General features: G+C 40.4%; 1 protein-coding gene across 5 annotated transcripts in view; it reads left to right on the top strand.

Annotated features, from left to right (window-relative positions):
• Nucleotides 1-21,246, top strand: part of NFATC3 (nuclear factor of activated T cells 3) — a 198,538-nt gene that overhangs the window by 132,980 nt on the left and 44,312 nt on the right. For all 5 annotated transcript variants that reach the window (XM_039503952.1, XM_039503953.1, XM_039503954.1 and 2 more), the window contains 3 exons: nucleotides 17,191-17,390; nucleotides 18,487-18,659; nucleotides 19,788-19,928. In XM_039503952.1, the coding sequence (XP_039359886.1) occupies nucleotides 17,191-17,390; nucleotides 18,487-18,659; nucleotides 19,788-19,928 (514 nt within the window). The remainder of the gene's footprint in view (nucleotides 1-17,190; nucleotides 17,391-18,486; nucleotides 18,660-19,787; nucleotides 19,929-21,246) is intronic.

Genomic DNA, 21,246 nt, shown 5'->3' with positions numbered 1-21,246 from the left:
GAATCTCCTCCCTATTCTTGAAAGGTGGGGGATTGTATTCCTCATTAGTCCCTCTCCAGTAGCCTTCACAACAGCACCTGGCCCCTCCACATCAAGTACTGCTAGATAACGATGATATCCTGATGTTCTGGCTAAAAGGGTCAACAGTAAAATAGTTAATATTGATATTTAAATTATTAGCATTAGGCTTTAGCATTGATACCTGATAAAGATGATTGGGGTTTCTGAGACTTTTTTTTTCACTTGAGGTTTTTTAGTGAAAAACATGGAAATTGTCATATTGGTGTAGAGCGATATCTTGTCTACGACACTGCTCAGTACCAGCTGCTTCAGAGGAAAAAACGGAGTGAGCAAGTGCAGCATAACCTGTCCTCAGGGAAAGCCTTCTTTTAGGCTTCGTAGGTTGGGTGCAAGCAATCAATGTGTTTTCAATGTGGCTAAATGTAAGTGTATACATCTAAGAACAAAGAATGTAGGCTGTACTTACAGGATGGGGGACTCATCTTGGGAAGATAGTGACTGAAAGAAAAAATTGGGGGCTCCTGGTGTATTATCAGCTGAACATAAGCTCTCAGTGCAATGCTCTGGCCAAAAGGGCTCATGTGATCCTTGGGTGTATAAATGGGAGTTTCAAGAAGGAATAAAGAGATTATTTTAATGTATATATTTGGCAACGGTGCAGCTGCTGATGGAATACAACATCCAGTTCCAGTATCAACAATTCAGGAAGGATGTTCATAAATTGGACAGGGTTCAGAGAAGAGCCATGAGAATGATTAAAGAATTAGAAAACCTGCCTTAGATTGAGTATTGTGAGTCTATCATTATATTTAGCGTAACAAAGAGAAGTTAGACTATAATCAAGTCACCCCTAAGTAGGTACATGGGGAACAAATATTTGATAATGTTCTCTTCAGTGTTTCCATATCTGTGGTTCTTTGAGAAGTTTTGGATCCCATGACCTGTCCTCCTTCCTTGCTACGCAGAGTCCTTTGGACTTAAAATTCTATACTGGTGAAGGAAGTTGGGCCTGCTCTGCCCCTTTATGCTGGTGGAAGGGGCAGTGCAAGGGAATGCAGGGTGCAACTGACCAGAAGAATTTTATCTTGTGTGCTTGGGGCGTATGCACACCTAGAGGAATGCATATGGGCAAAATATCTTGAATGGCCAGAGTTAAGGTACAGTACATAACAATTTTTGTAAAAACAAGTGATTTAAATCACCTTAATTTTAAATAGCTTAGTCCTGATTGGAGTTACATTGATGTTTACCAGAAATAGATTTTCAAACTGTTTAAAAATCCCTGCCATTTTAAATTGCTACGCTTTCATGTAATCATTTCACTAGTTCTTCAATCACATAGGCTTCCAGGGTAAATCAGATTTGAATTTCTAATTTTTTTTATTTTATTTTTTTAAGATGAGAATATGCTTTTTCAACCAAACTTTCTCTCAAATAATGGAAAACTCCCTAAACCTACCTTTCCGGCTTTCTTTATCACTGATGGCAAAAAAAATATTTATTTATTTTTGAGGTGCTTAAAAGTACAAAGGCCACTTCACACACAGATTCCTTGTGGTACTTATGCACGGCCGCCTCTTTACTAATGCCCTTTTTGTATTAACCCTTTACAATATGTTGTTAGAGAGACTAGGTGGGTGAGGTGATATCTTTTATTGTGCCAAATTCTGTTGGTGAAAGAGACAAGTTTTGAGCTTATAAAGATATCACCTCACCCACCTTGTATCGCTAATACCCTGGTACCAACATGGCTACAACAGCATTGTGTACAAGATGTTATGAAAGTCTAGGAAACCTCCATTGAAATATTAGGTTAGATATGTTTTACTATGAACTGCTTAAAATTTTTCAGCCCAGCTGGGTAACTTACATAATACCTCAGGAATCACTTTTCTCCCCATTTCATAAACTGAAAAACTTGTAGCAGTGCTCATCTTATAGGGACACTGGCATCATGGAATCGTAAAGCTTGCGTTCATTTGATCTTAGTTTATTTCAGTTACCACACATTTCTGCCCCTGACAAGTTTTAGTGATATTACAGGTCTGTAATACTCTTACTTTTAGGGAGGTCTGTTTGCATGCAAAAGCTTTTCTTTCTAATCAGCCTACTTTTGCGATCTAGTAATGCCATGAGCAGTTAATCTGGTAAAACGAAAAGAGCACTAAGGTGTCAATGGAATCTTTGTCTTCAGTTAGAAAGTCTAGGAAAAAAGGTGTGTAAAAGGCAGAAGTGATTCTTAACACGATGTTAAAAGAGTACTTTGGGAAGTTTGCCTGCATGTGGCAGTGTTTCTTAATGAACTCTCGAAAAGTAATAGAAGACTTCAGCTTGCAAAAACAGCTTAATTATTTTTACTACTTGATAACGGGGGGTTGGGTTTTGAGTTCTTTTTAAAATGTCTGATTTAGCCAACCAGTGGCTATTAATGCTAGGTTAGTAAGCATGTGTCACACTTTAAAAGTTAGAACTGATTTTACAAGCCTTACCATAAGTAACTTTGAATTTCAGCAGTGTAGTACGCCTTTGTCTATTAGCTTAAATGTTTGTTCTCCTGGGCACATTCAGTTCCAACATAAATGTAATATTATTTTGGCTTTAATAAACTGCTAGTGACAGATTCTCTAGTAGAAACCAGATTTCTGTAGTTACAGAAAACCAGAACATATCAAATTATATTACTATTAACTTGTTACGAAGCACTGGTTTTCTATATAAATAGAATTATTGCAGGACACTCATCTCAAATTTTGAGGAAGATCTTGTAAGGAAATTTGACTTAAAGGTTTCATTTCTTTAATTATTTACCTGTCTTATCCACCAGATTCAGTTCATAGGAATTAATGTAAAGCATAGATGAAACACAAATATTCATTTAGTTTTAATTAAATTTGTCAAATAAGACTTCTGGGTATTTGTTGCAAAATATGAATTCTACTAACAAGTTTACCGATTTTTTTTAGAAGCTTTTCCCATAGATCCTGAACTTCAGTCGTTACAGTCTTCTGTTCAATCAAACTGCAATTTATACAGCCCCGAGTATTATAGGATTCCTCATGTTAAAATAAATTTCTCAGTCTACAGTAGAATTGTAGCTTGCAGAATGTAAAATGACACTTTCTTATCTTTGTACTTTCTTCTTTATAGATGGAATTTGTGTGTGTTCTAGTACCGCACAAGTTTTCAGGGAAGACTTGAAAAGATTTGCAATGTCTTAATATTGATGTTAGTAATAAACTGGTGAAAATTGTGAATCACAATTTTAGCATAATCTCCATGCATACAGAAGTTATCCACATATAATTCAGTAGTACAGCTCAAACTGTTTGGAGTGAAGCTGTTCTAGCTTATCCTGTAGTGACCTTCCATCTTTAGCCTTCCAGCTTTAGTTTAACTTACGCATGCACTGACCTTTGCTATGGAAACGATACAGAAACACAAAAACAACTTGGCTGAGTTTCCTCCACAAAGCAGTGGGTGGTGTGTCACACTATACTGTTACCAGAGGAGGGTTTTTAGAGGTCAGTAGTGACAGTGTGCAGTAACTTGTTCATTATTTACAACATGCTGCTCATTACCCTGGGGGAGGGGGTATATGGAAATTTATTATAACAAGCTTACTTCTCTAGTATAAATATATATGCTTATATATGACTAGAACAGATGCTGACAAATGTCTTTTTTAATAACACCATGTGTAATATTACACTTCAGTCTCCCCTTCACTCAACCACCAGTTTAATTTACTGTCTCTTTGTAACAGACACGTGGTTGAGTCTCGGGCAGGCTCATTGGTATTAATGTCAGTAGTTTAATATAACTGAGGCTTCATCATGGTGACTGTACGGCACTTGCTAGTATGTTGTATAAAGCTTTGTCTACTGAATCTGTCAGTATTAAATTTAACAATGTGTCATTATTTGTGGGGGGTTTTCCTCCTGATGGCTTTTTTGGAGAAGGGTAAATAAAATAAATTCATTAATATTTAGTTACAAGGTTTTGGCTGTTAAGCAACATTACTGTACATAGGTTTATTTGCTTTAGTTTTCAAAATCTTTTCAGAACCCATTGTGACAGAACAGGAGATTATTGCTCAGCTACTTGTTAAATTTTTAAGGGAGTAAAATTTATGATTTTTAATTTTTTTACTAGAATAAAGAACACATTTTTTCATTCAGAGACATGTATTTTTTTTCCTTCAGAAGTTGTGGTAGTGAAATTTTAGTGCTGAATTGATGACTATGAATAGTGAAGTCCTCTATGTTCACAGAGCAGGTATTACAGGGATAGTGGCAGTGCACGCTTTGAACAGTGCCTCCCCTTTGAGCTCATGGGTACGACAATCCCCTTCCTAGGAGTTAAAAAGTGTAGTTAATATTCTTTGATCATTAATTCTTGGCATGGAGTGCATGTGGAAGGAGTCCAGCCTTCCCTTCCTTATGATACAGAAAGTGTTCAAGGGCTCTTACCTACACTGCATTACAGAGTATTTTTCTGCTGTTAGCAAACAGTTGAACACAACTGTGATTAATGAAATGGAGTGCTCCAGACCCCAGGCAAATTGACCACATATCCCAGGGTTGTTTTCTGTTCTCTGCAGATAGTCAATCCCATACTATTTTCAATTATTTGTTTGTACTGTGGCCAACACAGCAAGGCCTGTAAGCACTATGTAATATAAGTAAACTGTATCATACTGCATATACACAAAGGAAGATACTACCAAAGCTACAACCATTGAAGGCAGCTTCATCTTTGTCACTGCCTGGCGTTCCAATGCCCCACTTTGCAACCTTAACTTGCTTTAAAACAAACTATGTCAAAATTTGAGTTAAGGTTGAAAGTACAAATCAGTAACCTCATTGTAACCATATTTCTGAATTTTCTTGATTTCTGGGGAGGGATAATTACAGGGTTGTGTTAACTGTTTTTGTATCCTAACATGTTTAGAGGCCTTAAAAAGAAATCCAAACAACCTTAACTCTGCCCTATAATAATACCATGTAATAACCATATGTTTATGATTAAGGCATTTTATTCTTTCTGGATCCAAATTAACTTTTCATGGTGTTACTGCAGGACAGATTTAAAGTTGTTTGGGTGCCTTAAATTTGCATTTCTATACCTTCTTCTTCAAGTAGTGTCCCTATGCGTACTCCAGTGTAGGTGGTCTACACCCCCTGCACCTTTGACTGGAGATTTCTCATAGCAGCGTCCATTTGACCCGTACATGCATGTTAGTTAATCTCATGCCCTGTGCCATTGTTACTTAGCACTGCACAGCTGAACCACCCTTAGTTCCTGCTGAACCGCCTCAGCCTGAGATGAAGCTCTGGCAGTTGTCCTGTTGAGATTTTCTGAACTTTACCCTTATTTCTTTTCAATAGTTAGTTATATTACGATCAATTTCATTAGTTAGTGATAGTATAGCTGCTTCTGTGAAATTTTTTTTGCAGTTCACCAAATGAAGGAAGTTTCGCCTTAGGTAAAGATGAACTGACAATCAAAATAAGAGCTGGAGGCCAAGACCTTTGGGAAACCCTTGCTCAAAGGTTTAGCCGTTACTTGGAAATAGAGAAGATACCATCTAGCTGGAAGGAGTCCAACACCATTCTGCTGTACAAGAAGGGAGATCATGAAGATCTAAAGACCTATCGTCCAAAACGCCTGTCCTCACAGGTCTACAAGCTGTTCACCAAAATAACAAACCGACTCTGAGTATGGACAAGCAACAGCAGAGAGAGCAGGTAGGCTTTCAAAGGAATTTCAGCACAATGGACCATGTTTTCACTATCAACCAGCTATTGGAACGCTCTCGGACTACAAATTCTCTTTATACATTGCCTTCGTCAACTATGAAAAAGCATTTGACAGCCTAGAGATCAGTGCAGTGTTGAAAGCTCTTGCAGAGCAGGGGATTGACACAAACTATATCAAACGATGAAAGGAAGCATATTCTGACTGCACTAGAGAGAGAACTTTATTTGATTACCCCCCGCTTCACATCCCAATTAAGAAAGGTGTGAAACAAGGAGCCTGCCTTGAAATGGTAATGAGGCTGATTAATTGGAAGGGTGGAATCAAAGTCAGAGAGCAGTTAAACCATCTCAGATTCACGTACGATATTGTGTTGATCGCAGAAAATATTATCAAACTACAGAAAATGCTGTGAGAACTCAACACAAAAAGTAGCTAAGTCAAGCTGAAAATGAACCCCTCCAAAACAAAATTTATGCAGTTTGATATCCTGCCAAAAGCCCAAACAACAATATAGGCCTGGTCTACACTATGAGTTTATCTCGAATTTAGCAGGGTTAAACAGAATTTACCCTGCACCCTTCCACACAACGAAGCCCTTTATTTCGATATAAAGGGCTGTTAATATTGATATCTGTACTCCTCCTCAACGAGGGGAGTAGCACTGAAATCGGTATTGTCATTTTGAATTAGGGTTAGTGTGGCCGCAATTTGACGGTATTGGCTTCTGGGAGCTATCCCACAGTTCACCATTGTGACCGCTCTGGAAAGCAATCTGAACTCGGATGCACTGGCCAGGTAGACAGGAAAAGCCCCGCGAACTTTTGAATTTCATTTCCTGTTTGCCTAGCGTGGAGAGCTGATCAGCACAGGTGACCATGCAGTCCCAGAATCAAAAAAGAGCTCCAGCATGGACTGTATGGGAGATACTGGATCTGATCTCTGTATGGGGAGATGAATCTGTTCTATCAGAACTCCGTTCCAATAGACGAAATGCCAAAACATTTGAAAAAATCTCCAAAGCCATGATGGACAGAGGCTACAACAGGGACTCAACACAGTGCTGCGTGAAACTCAAGGAGCTGAGACAAGCATACTGGAAAGCAAAAGAATCAAATGGATGCTCACGGAGGTAGGGGCGACTGACGACTGTAACTATCCCACAGTTCCCGCACTCTCCGAAAACTATTTGAATTCTTGGCTGTGCTCCCAAAGCCTGAAGGGTCAAAAACATTGTCGCAGGTGGTTCAGGGTATATGTCGTCAGCCTGACCCCCACCCCCACCCCCCGTGAAAGCAAAGGGAAAAAAATTGTTTCTTGCCTTTTTTTCAATGTCACCGTATGTTTACTGGATGCTGCTGGCAGACGTGGTGCTGCAGCACTACACAGCAGCATCCCCTTCCCTTCCCTTGCCTTGCCTTGAGGATGGAAGATGGTACAGTAGGACTGGTATCCGTCGTCGTCATCCCGTGAGTGCTCCTGGCTGGCCTCGGTAAAAATGGGAATGACTCCAGGTCATTCTCTTCTTTAAGTTTTGTCTAATGGAGATTCAGTCCTGCCTGGAATATCATGGCAGCTGGAGGCTTCTGCCTCAGGCTGCTCTCACCAGTCAGCAGCACAACGCGGTCGCGCCTACCCCTTGCTACCAGGGCTCACAATCAGATACTTAGACCTCTACATTTTGCTGCAAATAAAAAAATGAAGCTGCCGTTTAGAACTGTCCCCCAACATATAGGTATCCTGGGACATTTTGTATTTTACCAGTGTCAACCAAAGGCCCACACACAAATGGAGATTCAGTCCTGCCTGTGTTTCTATCCTAGTGCTTGTCACAGATTCCCATTTTCAGCTATAGGCTGAGTAAGTGCAGAATGGCGGTTCACTCTACTTTGCTGTAAGCCAACCGCCCTCCCCTCCCCCCTTTGATCTCTGCTTGCAGAGGCAATAAAGTCAGTGTTTCTTATTCATGCATTCTTTATTACTTCATCTCACAAATGTGGGGATAACTACTACGGTAGCCCAGGAGGGGTGGGGGAGGAGGGAAACAATGGGTGTGGTTGTTGCAGGGGCACCCCCTAGAACGGCATGCAGCTCATCATGTCTGTGGGATGTCTGGGGCTCTGACCCGGAGCGGCCGTTTGCCTCTCTGGTTCTTTAGTAGGCTTGCCTGATATTCTAGGCAGGACTGACTCTCCATTAGACAAAACTTAAAGAAGAGAATGACCTGGGGAGTCATTCCCACTTTTGTCCATGCGCCCCTGACCGACCTCACCGAGGCCGGCCAGGAGCACCCATGACAGCAGCAGACGGTACAATAGAGCTGGTAACCGTCTTTGCTAACTTGCAAAGGCAAGGGGATGCTGCTGTGTAGCACTGCAGTACCGTATCTGCCAGCAACATCCAGTAGACAAACCGTGACAGTAAAAAAAAGGCTGAATGGGCTCCATGGTTGCCGTGCTATAGCGTCTGCCCGGGCAATCCAGGAAAAAGGGCTCAAAATGATTGTCAGCCGTTGCTTTCACGGAGGGAGGATTGACTGATGACATTTACCCATAACCACCCGCGACAAATTTTTGGCCCCATCAGGCATTGGGATCTCAACGCAGAATTCCAATGGGCAGGGGAGACTGCGGGAACTATGGGATAGCTACCCACAGTGCAATTCTCCGGAAGTCAACGTTAGCCTCGGTACATGGATGCACGCCGCCGAATTAATGTGCTTAGTGTGGCCGCGTGCCCTCAACTTTATACAATCTGTTTCCAAAAATCGGTTTCTGTAAAATCGGAATAATCTCGTAGTGTAGACATACCCTAAGGAGGAAAAAATAGAAGTTGAGCAATATGTCTATTTGGGCCAAGAAATTAACACGCACCACAATCTGGAAGGTGAGCTCTCGCAAGAAAGAAACCAGGTTGGTACACATTCAGTTCTATCTAGGATGTCCTCCAAGGGAAAACCAACAAGGCAACACGGGCCAGCCTCTTCAACTCAACAGTACTGCCAGCAATGTTGTACAGCAGCAAAACCTGGGCACTGACGAAGACAGAGGAGCAGCAACTGTCTGTCACGGAGAGGGCAATGGAAAGAAGAATTGTAGGAATTTCAGTCCACAATGAAGTGATCAGTCAGTAGTGTGGAGTGCAGAATGTTGTTGCGATGGTCCGGGCATATAGGGAGGATCGCTAACAATCGATGGACTGCAGCTGTCGCTGAGTTGTACCCAGGGGAACTGAAACAACCACTTGGCTCCAAAGTGATGGAAAGATTTTATCATGAAAAGACATGGCCACACATGGAGAAGGAAGGCCAGGTTATGAGAAGAATGGAAGACGTGTGATCAGCGCAATCTATACGAGGGCTGAAGGACAGATCAATCAAAGTGATTTGCCTGTCTGTTAGGTTAGTTACTGATCTAGGAAGAATTCCACCTCCAGAGTGTCTCAATCCAAAGGAAAGCTCCTTTCACCTAGTGCAGATTCCAGAATGTGAACTTGTTCTAGCCTGGGATTGCTGATATTATACCCTTCCTTTGTATGGGCTTTAAGAAGGACCCAGAGCCTTGATTACTTTTAAGCTAAATGTACTTTATTTCCAGACTCTGAAGTTTTTTCTTCTCGTTCATCTGTACTCAAATTCCTCAGAGCAGTTTCCTTGATTCATAGTGGTTTTATAAAGGCATTGTGCAAACTGTATCCAAGTTACCACATTCATTTCCAGACTTTGAAGATGGTTCTTTCTCAGGATGTAAATATTGGTTAAAGTTAACTGGTTAAATTATTAAAATTATATTGTTTAACCATTAACCAAAGTCACTCCGGCACTGGGCGGCAGGCTGGATTCCCGCTGGGGCTGTGGGACCGGGGCTGGGGCCGCTCCAGCCCTCCTGGCCTGCTGTGGTCGAGGCTGGGGTCCTGGACTAGTAGTAACAGTAACAAGTGGGCCTTCAGACCCAAAGGATGCCAGAGTATTTTTTTGGTTTTGTATGTTTCAAACTGGTAATGGATACAGGTTACATCTTATATCCTCTTCCAGTTTGCTTCCAACAGGGAGGTTAGTGACAATCTCTAATTCATCCATTACTGGCTCCTCCTCAGAGGACACTACCTTTGCTTTCAAAGGCTTGAAGTCAAGAAGCTTAAGGGTTGACCTTTTTTGTATTTTGGGATGGGATCTGGCTTGTCCTAAGATTCTAAAATGCAAAGTCCCACCTTCAGATCAAGGGTAACTCTTAGCCTGATATTGAAAATAGCTCATTCATCTTTGTTTGGTACTTCAGGTATCAGCTATCCAAGTCTGTTTTGGTTGTTGTCTTTCCCTTTGGACATCCCCCCCCCCCTTCATTGGGCTCCTGTGCTATCACCTGGCCCTTTTCTTTATGGGACTTATTCCAAAATAAGCCATTGTTCATAATTTAGTAGTACCCAACCGTTTAGGCACTGATTCCATAAGTCTTTTTAAGCTACTGGCCTTCTACAATAGTTAACATTCATTTCTGTTTTAATATATTTGTGCAACTTTGCATTCTGTATAAACTTAGGAATTATACTGTTAGCTGAATCTGTTACAATGTGACTAAAAAAAATTCATACTCCCAACTTTATTTATATGTGGTGTTTCTATATTTCAATGCCCCATTGTTCTTATACCTCTACTTCCTAAGTGTGTATTTAGGATTGTTACTGTTTGTGAGGAAATTTAAAATTTATTTCCCTAAAGAAGAAAATGTAATGAGGCAGCCAGCAAATAACAGCGATTGCTGCTAACTCTACGGCATTGCTGAGAACTCGTGCTCAAACAAGTTGTGTGTGAAGTAAATGGCTCTCTCAGTAAGAAATCTTCTTGACTTTATTTTTTCCATTTGATAGCCAAAGATCATGAGTTTTCAGGTGATGCAGGACACACACAAACTTTAGTCAGACTTCTGTATGGCATATTAATTTTTTTTTTCTTAACCTGGGGCTCTTTGTGAGGGTTCTTGATTTCTCCCCCCCCCCCTTGATTTAAAAACATGTTTCTGGTCCTTAACATTGTGTGGGGGAGACCTTGTGAGAATGTAAACTGAGTATAAACCCAGTGCAGTGATGCCGCCTTTAGACATCCTGAAGCAGTAGTTGTAAGAAGTGCAAACCACCCTTTTCTTTTTAGCAAAGGCCCTGTAGACTCTGCAGTTCTATAGAATTGATCCAGTATGCCAGAATTCAGCTTTTTTTCTTTGAGGAGTATCCCTGTGGATGCTCCACTTTAGGTGTCTTGACACCCGCTCTTGTAATCGGAGATTTGTGGAAGCAGTGCCTGGTTGGACCATGAACGCATCGTAGGCATCTTGTGCCGCTCTGAACGTTTATGTAGCGGTCCTCAGCCAACCATCCTCTTGTTCCTTCTCTACCGCCTTTGGCTTGAGTTAGAGCAATCAGCAGCACCTTCTCTTACCTCAGATAAGATTAATAGTAGATAGTTCATAGTTGTTCTTGATAGCATTACTTAGTTGTATTAGCTTCACTCTCCCCTTGCCCTAATATAATTTCTTTTATTTCTTCATTCAAAAAAAATTTTTTTTGCCTTTTACTTCCCCCTTCCACCTCGCCTCTTTGACAGGTACACAGCTATAGTCTGAAATAGGATTTATCCCTGTTTTTTTTTTTTTCCCTCTCTTTCTCTAAGACCAGGTTTCTCAGGAATGCCTGGCTCACCTGGCTTTAAACACTGCCTGACTTGCAGACTCTCCATACGGGTCTCTGACAGCCACACATAATGTTTCCAAGACACACATTACTCAAAAGTGCCCACCCTGCAGAAAGCTGGCAGCCAGGGCAAGAAAAGTCAGATCTCCAACTGAAGTTCCTCATGATGGAGGAATCCCTCCGGCCAGTCTCTGATCTTGCATCCAGGACACCTCCCTCACCAATGGTCACCAGTGGCAGCCTCTGACAGGGGTTCTGGTCCAACAACGGCCGTCAAGGAGCCTGTTCCAACAAAGGCTACCAAAAAGCAGTCCCCGCACCAAGAATTGCCTAAAAGAAACTATCTCCAACTGAAAAATCTGCCCTGGTACCGATGGCACCAGGAGTGCTGGACCGCGAGGCACTGGGAACATCCAGTACCAAGAGTTCCTGAAGAGCTAAAGACCCTATGCAGCCAAGCTCAAATGGGGGTTCACACAGTAAAGTGAAACCTTCCAGCTTGGCACCTATGGAGCTGCTGAAAACCTTTGCACTAAGCAGTACAGTGGTGCCACCTGCTATACCTATGCCACAGAGCTCTAAATCCTCAGCACTGGAGGGTGGAGATCATCACGGATCTACACAAACTCAACAAATTTGTAAGAACACAACATTTCAAAATGGTGACTCTAAGCACAATAATTCTGGCCCTAGAGAGGGAGATTGGGTCTCGGCCCTCAACCTCCAAGATGAATATTTTCATATTACCTTACACCGGCCACACAGAAGATTCCAGAGATTCACCCTAGGGAAACAGCATTCCAAGACCGAGTACTACCTTTCAGCAAGTCCGCTCTTTCTAGGATCTTCTCCAAAGTTCTTTCTATCATTGCAGCTCACCTCCGCAGACACGGAGTAATGATATTTCCATACTTAGACAACTGTCATAAGGGCACCAACACTGCAAGAAGCAATAAACGCCATCCAGAGCACAGTAACTCTTTTCACAAACCTAGGATTGCAGATAAATGTGCAAAAGTCCACATTGGTTCCTGTACAAAAGTTGGAATTCATAGGAGCCCGTCTCAACTGTCTAACAGCAATAGCAACACTACGCCAACAACTTCCTTACTCTAGTCAATCCAATTTCAACAGTGATAGACAGCCCACAGACATCCAATAGAATGTGTTAACATCTCTTGGGGAATATGTCAGCAACAAAGTTTGTTATCAAACATGCCGGACTCCACCTGAGATGCTTGCAGGCCTGGCTTCGAACAGTATATGTGCCTCACAGTCACTCTCTCAACAGACACCTCATAATGCCACACAGACTAAAAGACTCTCTAACATGGTGGACACAACCAAAGAACATCTGTCCAGGAGTCCCTTTCCAACAAAGAACTCCAACCATGACAGTCCCGACAGGCACTCCCCTAATAGGGTTGGGGGCACACCTACTCAACAATACGGTCCAAGACCGATGGTTCCCAGCACAGTCCAACCTGCATATAAACTTACTGGAGCGAAGGGTAGTCTGAAATGCACATGACCACTTTCTCCCTCTAAATAAGAACAATGCCATCGAGATCCTCATGGACAATATAGCATGCATGTTTTACATAAGCTGCCTAGAGGTAGAATGATCATACTACCTATGTACAGAGGTGATACGACTTTGGAATTGGTGCATCACCAACAACAGAGATATCTGCATCCTGTCTTCCAGGATGTCAAAATACAATAGCAGATGTCCTGAGCAGGGGCTTCTCACAAACTCATGAATGGGAGATGGATCCCAGAATTCTCAAGCCCATATTCAGACTATGGGGGTTCCCTACCATAGATCTATTTGAAACAGCTCAGAACACCAGGTGCCCACAATATTGCTCCAGGGTGGGATTGAGACACCACACCCTAGGTAATGCTCACCTCATAAAATGGGAGGCACCACTGATGTATGCATTTCCTCTGACTCCACTCCTAAGCAGAGTCATTCACAGAATCAAAAAGGACAAATCCACGGTCATTCTTATAGCACCTACATGGCCAGACAAACATGGTTCCCATACCTGCTTCAGATTGCAGTGAAACCGCCTTGAACCCTTCCCTTAGTACCTCACTAAGTACCTGGAGTACCTTCTATCTCAAGTTGTGGGACGCATCCGTCATCCCAACCTCGCAGTACTCCACCTCAAGGCCTGGTTACTCCATGGCTGACTGGGGTCAAGGAGGCCTGTTATGAGGAAGTAAGATACATTACTGAACAGTCGGAGACCAAGTACAAGAAAGACATATATCCATAAGTGGAAACGATTCTGCACCTGGTGCCATGATAAACAGCTCTTACCACAATAGTCTCCCCTACTGAGGATCCTGGGCTATATACTAGGACTTTAAAAATTGGGGCTATCCACAAGCTCCATCAGAGTATGCTTGGCTGCTGTTACCTCCTTCCACGACAAGGTGGATGGGGGTCACTGTATATGTTCACCCAACAATTAAACACTTCCTTAAAGGCACTGAAAACACTTCCCCCCCCCCCCCCCCCACCCCAATAAAAAAAACCCACACTCATGTGGGACCTCAACCTTGTTCTAAGCAGACTCATCAGAAAGCTGTTTGAACCCTTTGCAACCTGCTCTTTTTTGCACTTATCCATGAAGGTGGCTTTCCTCAATGCCATTACGTCTGCCAGACAAGTGAAAGAATTAGGTGCTCTAATGGAACACCCACCTTATTCTTTGAAGATAAAGTAATCCTATGACTGCATCCCAAGTTCCTCCCCAGTTACTTCCCCCTTTCATTTGAACCAACCCATTTTTTTACCTCTGTTTTATCCAAAGCCACATGCAGACTCGGGGAGGCAGGCCTCACTCCACACATTGGCTGTTCGCAGAGCATTAGCTTTCTACACTTTAAAAAAAAAAAAAAACTTTTAGAAAATCAGAGACTGTTTTGTTTCCATAACAGAGCATTTGAGGAGTCAAACCATCTCAAAACAGAGACTATCCAAATAGATATCAGGATGTATCCATTTGTGCTACCAAAACAACAATCTACAACCTCCAGTGGAAGTTCGCACACACTCCATCAGAGCACAGGCAATATCCTTGGCCTTTCTCAACAGTGTCACTATCACTGATATTTGCAGAGTAGCAACCCGGTGTTAACTTTGGGCTCACAGTGTTATCCACCGTCAATAACGCAACTCGGAAGTCTCTCCCCTCCACTGATGGACACTGCTCAATAGTCACCTAAAGTGGAGCACCCACAAGGACACTCCTCGAAGAAGAGAAGGTTATCCACCTTGTGCAGTAACTGAGGTTCTTTGAGAGATGGTTGTCACTGTGGATGCTCTACTACTTTTCCTCCTCACCTCTACTTCAGCGTTTCATGTAGATTCTCTGGGGTAGAGAAGGAACAGGGGGACAGTTGGCTGTGCACCGCTACGTAAACTTTCGGAATGGCTTGAGAGTCCTATGGCACGTGTGCAGTCCAACTGGGCACTGCTACCACAAATCTCCATTTACAAGCATAGGATGTCAAGACACCTGAAGTAGAGTACCCACATGGACAACAGTCTCAAAGAAACTCAGTTACTGCGCAAGGTGAGTAACCTTCTCTTTCCTCCAATGGAATTTGCCATTTTCCTGTAGCCAGTTACACAGCACTTTTTGTCTTCCTGCCAGACCTGCCTGCAATTGTGTCTCGCACTGTCTTCCCCACAAAGGGAAATTAAATTTACAATACATGCTTCCAGAACTCTTCCACACAGCCAGGTAGCAGCCAACCTTCCTTTCTTCCCTCTTTTGTGCATGAAGCCTAAGTTTTCTCTACGGCGGACTCTTACCAAAACACACGCCAGAATGCTTGACCGCTACTGTACTACTTTACAGGAGTAGTGATTACTGGCAGAGGATTATCAGGCATACATACTCCCATTACAAGGAAGCACTGAGACATTTGGAAACCAAGAAAGAAACCTATTGAATTCTTCATACAAAAGTTTATGGGTTTACAAAATCAGACTCTTATTAAATGTCAATTCTGTAAACATGGAAGTCCTCCAGGCACCATATTTTGTGTCGATATGAATAACGGCCTCATAATTGGTGAAACTGATTAGCACTCTGAGACACAAGATGTAATCTGACCACAGTTCAATTTGGGAACTGTAAATCCAATGGAATTTGTATATAGGTGCTAGGTCATGACCATCCTGTTTCTGCCATATTGCTAAATGGAGGAGAGGCTCTAGCTAAATGAGAGGAGGATTTTTTGTTGGATGGGGGAATGTTGTAGAAAAAAGCTGAGAACCACTACCATAAGGATTAAAATTTGTTTGAGGTAGTGCAATGCTATAATTCCTCCAGATTTTATGGTCTCTTTCTTAATTTAAACTTTGTTTAGAGTCTAGATCTTTTTCTGTTTTAAATATGGCTAACTCTTTAAATTCAGGTTCCTAATTTTTTCTGGCACTACAACAAAAGAATGGGATTGATCCTTGTGGTTACATTTTCAAAGAACACAAGTTTTGCTTATTACTGACGTAAAGCAGTAAATTTAACCTTTATAGAAAACACTTTTGTTTTTTTCCTAAATGTGGCAACCATATGCAACAAAAATTGGTTTTAACTTCTAAATTATTAGCTGTCATTGCAGTTGCAAATAGAAAGAAAGATACACAGGAAGAACATTTTCTGTGCTTGAAAACATACAATTGTCAACTTCCCTTCACAGTTAAATCTTTTATGCATATGTTTACTAATACATGTTGCACAATTAGATAAGTTAATGAAAATAAACTTCTTTATAATATTGAATCAATTTTTAAAAAATGAAATGTTAAGAACAGTGTGTGTCTGCTATAGAAGTTACGTAGGGAAAATAACAACATTCTGGCTTGTTGGAATAGCTTCAGTTATCTGAAATATCTAACTGTGCAAACCTTTAGTTTTAAGCTTCCAACTGTTTGTTTATGCGTTTTCTGCTATGGAAATAATAGGATAATTTTGACCATACTAATTCACAAGGGAGAATTTTATTTGCTTTTAAAATTCAAAAGTTGTAGAAACTCATTAATAAACTATTAAACTGAGGAAATGCCAAAATCATAATTTGCTGCTTACAAAAATATTAAGAAAATTCAAAATGAAATTAAGGAGCTTTAACTCCTCCCATTCGTTCTAAGGTTTGTCTACATGGGGACACTCAGGAAAATTAATCGAGATTAACCAAAGGTGTGAATTTAAAGTGGATTAGTTGCATACAGGTGTTTAATGTGGTTTATGCACTTATTCAGAATTGCAGAGGCCTTAATTTGACTTCGTTTATCTCATTTTGGAAATTAATTAAGGCTCATTTAATTCTGAATAAGAATGTCCACAAGGGGGTTTAATGCCATTTAACTAATCCACTTTTAATTCACACTTTTGGTTAATTTGGATTAATTTTCTAGAATGTGTCAATGTAGACAGGCCCTAACAAACTTCTTTGTAATATTTGTTCTCCTAATCTGTCCTGAGGGACAAGCAATTTACACATGGTTTGCTACTTGTAGAATTGTTTGTCATGCCACATCAGAGGCTGAAAAAGTTTCAAGGTCTGTGAATAAATATTAATAGCTTAATATTTTTCCTTTTTATAATTGTGTGTTTATATTATACAAATTAAAATGTAATTTGACTCAAAAATACAAACACCGTAAAATCCAGTTAAAGTTTTAGAATTGTATCTATTTTTTATCAGCTCATAGGCTACAGTGAGAAGCCAGTAAACCTACAGATGTTCATTGGAACAGCAGATGATCGCTACTTACGACCTCATGCATTCTACCAGGTGCATCGAATCACTGGGAAAACAGTTGCTACTGCTAGCCAAGAGATAATAATTGCCAGCACAAAAGTACTGGAAATTCCACTTCTTCCTGAAAATAATATGTCTGCCAGGTGTGTAGCAGCATTTTCCCCAAACTAGCAAGTTAATCATTTGTGTTTTCCTTTCAAAGCAATACAAGGTTGAAAATTAAGGTAACTTGACATAGCCTTAATTGCTTTGATGTTTAATTGTGTGCTATATGCAGTGTCCGGGGGGTTTTCCTGCTAGCAAGCTTTTAAAAAAAACAAAAAATGCTTTTTGCTACCTGTAGTTGGATTATTATCCCAACTTTTCTTCAGGCCTCTGTGCAAAATCTGAAATGGAATGATTATGTATTATTTTAATGAACAAAGGGGGAACCTGTCAGCCCATCTAAAATGCTACACCATGCTACTTAGAAGCCAAGTGAGCACCATAAATTGTTATTTCTTCTGAATCAAGTTCAGCATATATGCTGATTTGGCTAAACGTGTATAATTTCTCAGTATGAGTAAGAATACTTTTTTTTTTAATGTGGGGTTTTTAAAAGAAAAATGTGGACTACCATATAATGCAGCAACAGAGTTTACTTAGTTAAGGGTTTTAATATGTATAACTTTATTTGAAATTTTCCATAAAATGCCTTCTGTAGTCGTCCGTAGTTGTTGTCCCTTAATAGTGCTATGCAGTCTCTGTCACCCTATTATTTAGTTGACTACATAGCCGTTGTCCCAAATAAACAATAATTGCTATTTTGGAATTTCAGAAAGTGTTTTGTTAGGCCAGTTGGTTGCAGGTTTGGCCATTTTATGACACTGTTTCCCATGCAGAATTGTACATGGTTATCACTTCTGAGTCATTTGTTTCAAAAGTGTCACCAGGAAGGCACTACTGTAATACAAATAATTGATCTTTTACTTTTAAAAAGTCAAAAGGACAGGGGATGTAAGTTCCCAAAATATAACTTTACAGCTGAAATCCAGAGTTTCCTTTTTTGCCGTAATTTAAAGCATCGTAGTAGCAGCTATCCAAGTTAGTGGTACAGAGCAAAATTAAGAGTTATTTTTAGTTCTAGTTTAACAAGAGAGTTAAACTGAGACCTTTAGGATATGTTTTTGACCATTTAGTAATACTTGACTTCTTTTCCTCCCTCTGTCTTCTAACCCTTCTCCTCCCTTTATCCTCCAGTATTGATTGTGCAGGTATTCTGAAACTCCGCAATTCAGATATAGAGCTCCGTAAAGGAGAGACAGATATTGGAAGAAAGAATACCAGAGTGCGACTTGTGTTCCGTGTTCATATCCCACAGCCTAGTGGAAAAGTGTTGTCTCTACAGATTGCTTCCATACCTGTTGAATGCTGTAAGTTGTGTAACAATTAGTCTCTTACACACATTTAAAATCTCTTAATTACAGTTGCAATAGCTTTCTTTTCCATGTGTCAGTAGAATTTTAGGCAGAAGAATCCACTGGAATATTATGGCTGTGAAGTTATTTTTAAAACTGTGTGCATTTACTGTAAAACCTATATATTACTAACTGAAGATACTTAGAGAGTAGTTGGAACATTGTAGATTTAAATGTAAAATTGAAGTATTAAAATTTTCTTTAAAGCATTTCAGTATGCTAAATCATGTTAATAAAGAAATTTACGTAAAATATGTGGAAATTTGGGAAGAGCAAAATTTGTACTTAATGTGCTTTTTCATGTAAAAAGTAATAATGTTTCTACATAAGAGCATTAGTATTCATTTTGGGTTTTATGTAACATAATACTTTATAATTTAAAAGTCAAAGCATTTATTTTTGGAAAAAATGCTAATTAATGGTTTCAGTGGGCAGATTCTACATCTTTACTAGAGACTAAGGCCTGGTCTACACTGAGGGGTGGGGAGGGATCGATCTAAGTTACGCAACGTCAGCTACGTGAATAATGTAGCTGAAGTCGACGTACTTAGATCTACTTACCACAGTGTCTTCACTGCGGTAAGTCAATTGTTGATACTCCCCCCATCAACTCCACCTGCACCTCTCGCTCCGGTGGACTCCGCTTGGCCTCTCTCGCTCCAGTTCACGAGAGAGTGTTTGGCAGTTGATTTATCGCGTCTTCACTAGATGCGCTAAATTGACCGCTGCTGGATCAATTGCTCTGGAGGCAAGTGTAGACATGTCCTAAGTAGCAGTGTTTCTAATTCAGCAGTTCAAGTTCTTTGTGGTATTCATTTGTAAACTACAGGTGTGGGAATACCAAAATGGGTCATATAAAGAATCTTAAGTAGCTTTTGGTAATTATTTTGACCTTAAAATAATTCAGAAATATTTTAAACAGATTTCACTAAACTGAAAAGTGAATCCAATGTATGCGGTTAACCTATTGTGAAGTTTCATGATTGCTTACTATATCATCCCTCATTTAGTAATTTCAGTTTGACTCAAAATATGAAAGTAGTTAAACATTTTTTTCCTTTTTCAACCCTTTTTAAAAAATAGCTCAGCGATCTGCTCAAGAACTTCCTCAGATAGAAAAATACAGCATCAACAGTTGTTCCGTAAATGGAGGCCATGAAATGGTTATGACTGGATCTAATTTTCTTCCAGAATCAAAAATTATATTTCTTGAAAAAGGACAAGGTAAGTTTCCTTTTTTAGTTTTGAAAAGAACTGGAATTATGAATGTTTCAGTGGTAAATGTATTAAAACCTTTGCAAGTTGTAATCTCAAACTTCAGTTTGATCAGTGATCTGTGTTCTGTGGGTTAGCTGCTATAAATGAAAATAGTACAGTTGCTGCCTCAAGAAGATGATTACAAACCAACTGGTTCCTCACTGAAAACTTGGAACTGCTTATACATTGAATATATTATGCATTCCCCTTCTCTTGTGTTTTACTAGAAAAAAATTGTATGAAATATAACAGGGAACTATTTGACGTCTGTTCCAGTTATTTGTTCACCATTTGAGTCGTGTGTTGCCTGTGACTTAATTGCTGCTTAGGAATTAGCTGTTATCATGCTTTCAGGTGAGGAATTGTTGGGATTCCTTCAGAGAACTTTTCCATACGACTTAGCCAGAACACCTTGTCCAGTTCTGGGAGAATACTTCATCCAGTTTTTTGGGATCCAAAAAACTCAGTTTAACACCAGATTTTGTCACTCGGATTCCTTGATTTGGCATACAGCAAGCTGTGCTGAGTTGATCAGCCTTAAACGTAGCGGGTGGGTACAGGGCATTTCACACATCCAAGTTCTACAGAAAACTTCTTGCTTTATATATGTTTACACATTACATTGCATTTACTGTGCATTGCATCAAACATTTTACTTTGCAGGAACCATTCCCTGTGTAGCAGTGGACTTTATCCCCTGAGCCCTGAACCAACCAAACTGAACTCTGCCCTGTGAGGGTCATCCTATCATTATTACCCAGTCCGCTCATTTATTCATGCCCACGACTATCCATTACGTGTTTGTATGAGTGATGTACCCTCACTGCTTGCTGGCTGTACCTTGAACTCACCCACCGTATACCCCGCATTGGGGACATGACAGACTGTGTATATGTATATGCCGCCCAATACCAAAACGCTAACATCCCCCTACAACCTGTATGTTACCCCCAATGACACAATAACTGACGCCTCAAACACTTTATATCATTTATTTTTAAATATTCTCTAATAAACTTTAAATCTGCTCTATCCATGCATTGTCCGTACTCATCCTAGTCTTTACCTGATCTCTACATTCCTAACTTTCTTGTCCTTTGTTAGTAAATGGGTCCTTGGGTGTTCTCCCTCTTATCTTATCTTAGCTGGTTCAGACATTCTATCTTTTTAGCCTCCTGACCTGTTTACTTATCTTATTTAGTAGAAATGATCTGTTTTCAGCCTAAAGATCTGTTTACTACCCTAATTTTGTCCACTGAGAAATGAGGCCTCCCTCCATGTGTTA

This window comes from Mauremys reevesii, linkage group 16 (genome assembly GCF_016161935.1).
Source record: "Mauremys reevesii isolate NIE-2019 linkage group 16, ASM1616193v1, whole genome shotgun sequence".
NCBI classification, from domain to species: domain Eukaryota; kingdom Metazoa; phylum Chordata; order Testudines; family Geoemydidae; genus Mauremys; species Mauremys reevesii.
The sequence above is the reverse complement of the archived record's forward strand: the minus strand, read 5'-3'. Positions and strand labels throughout refer to the sequence as shown.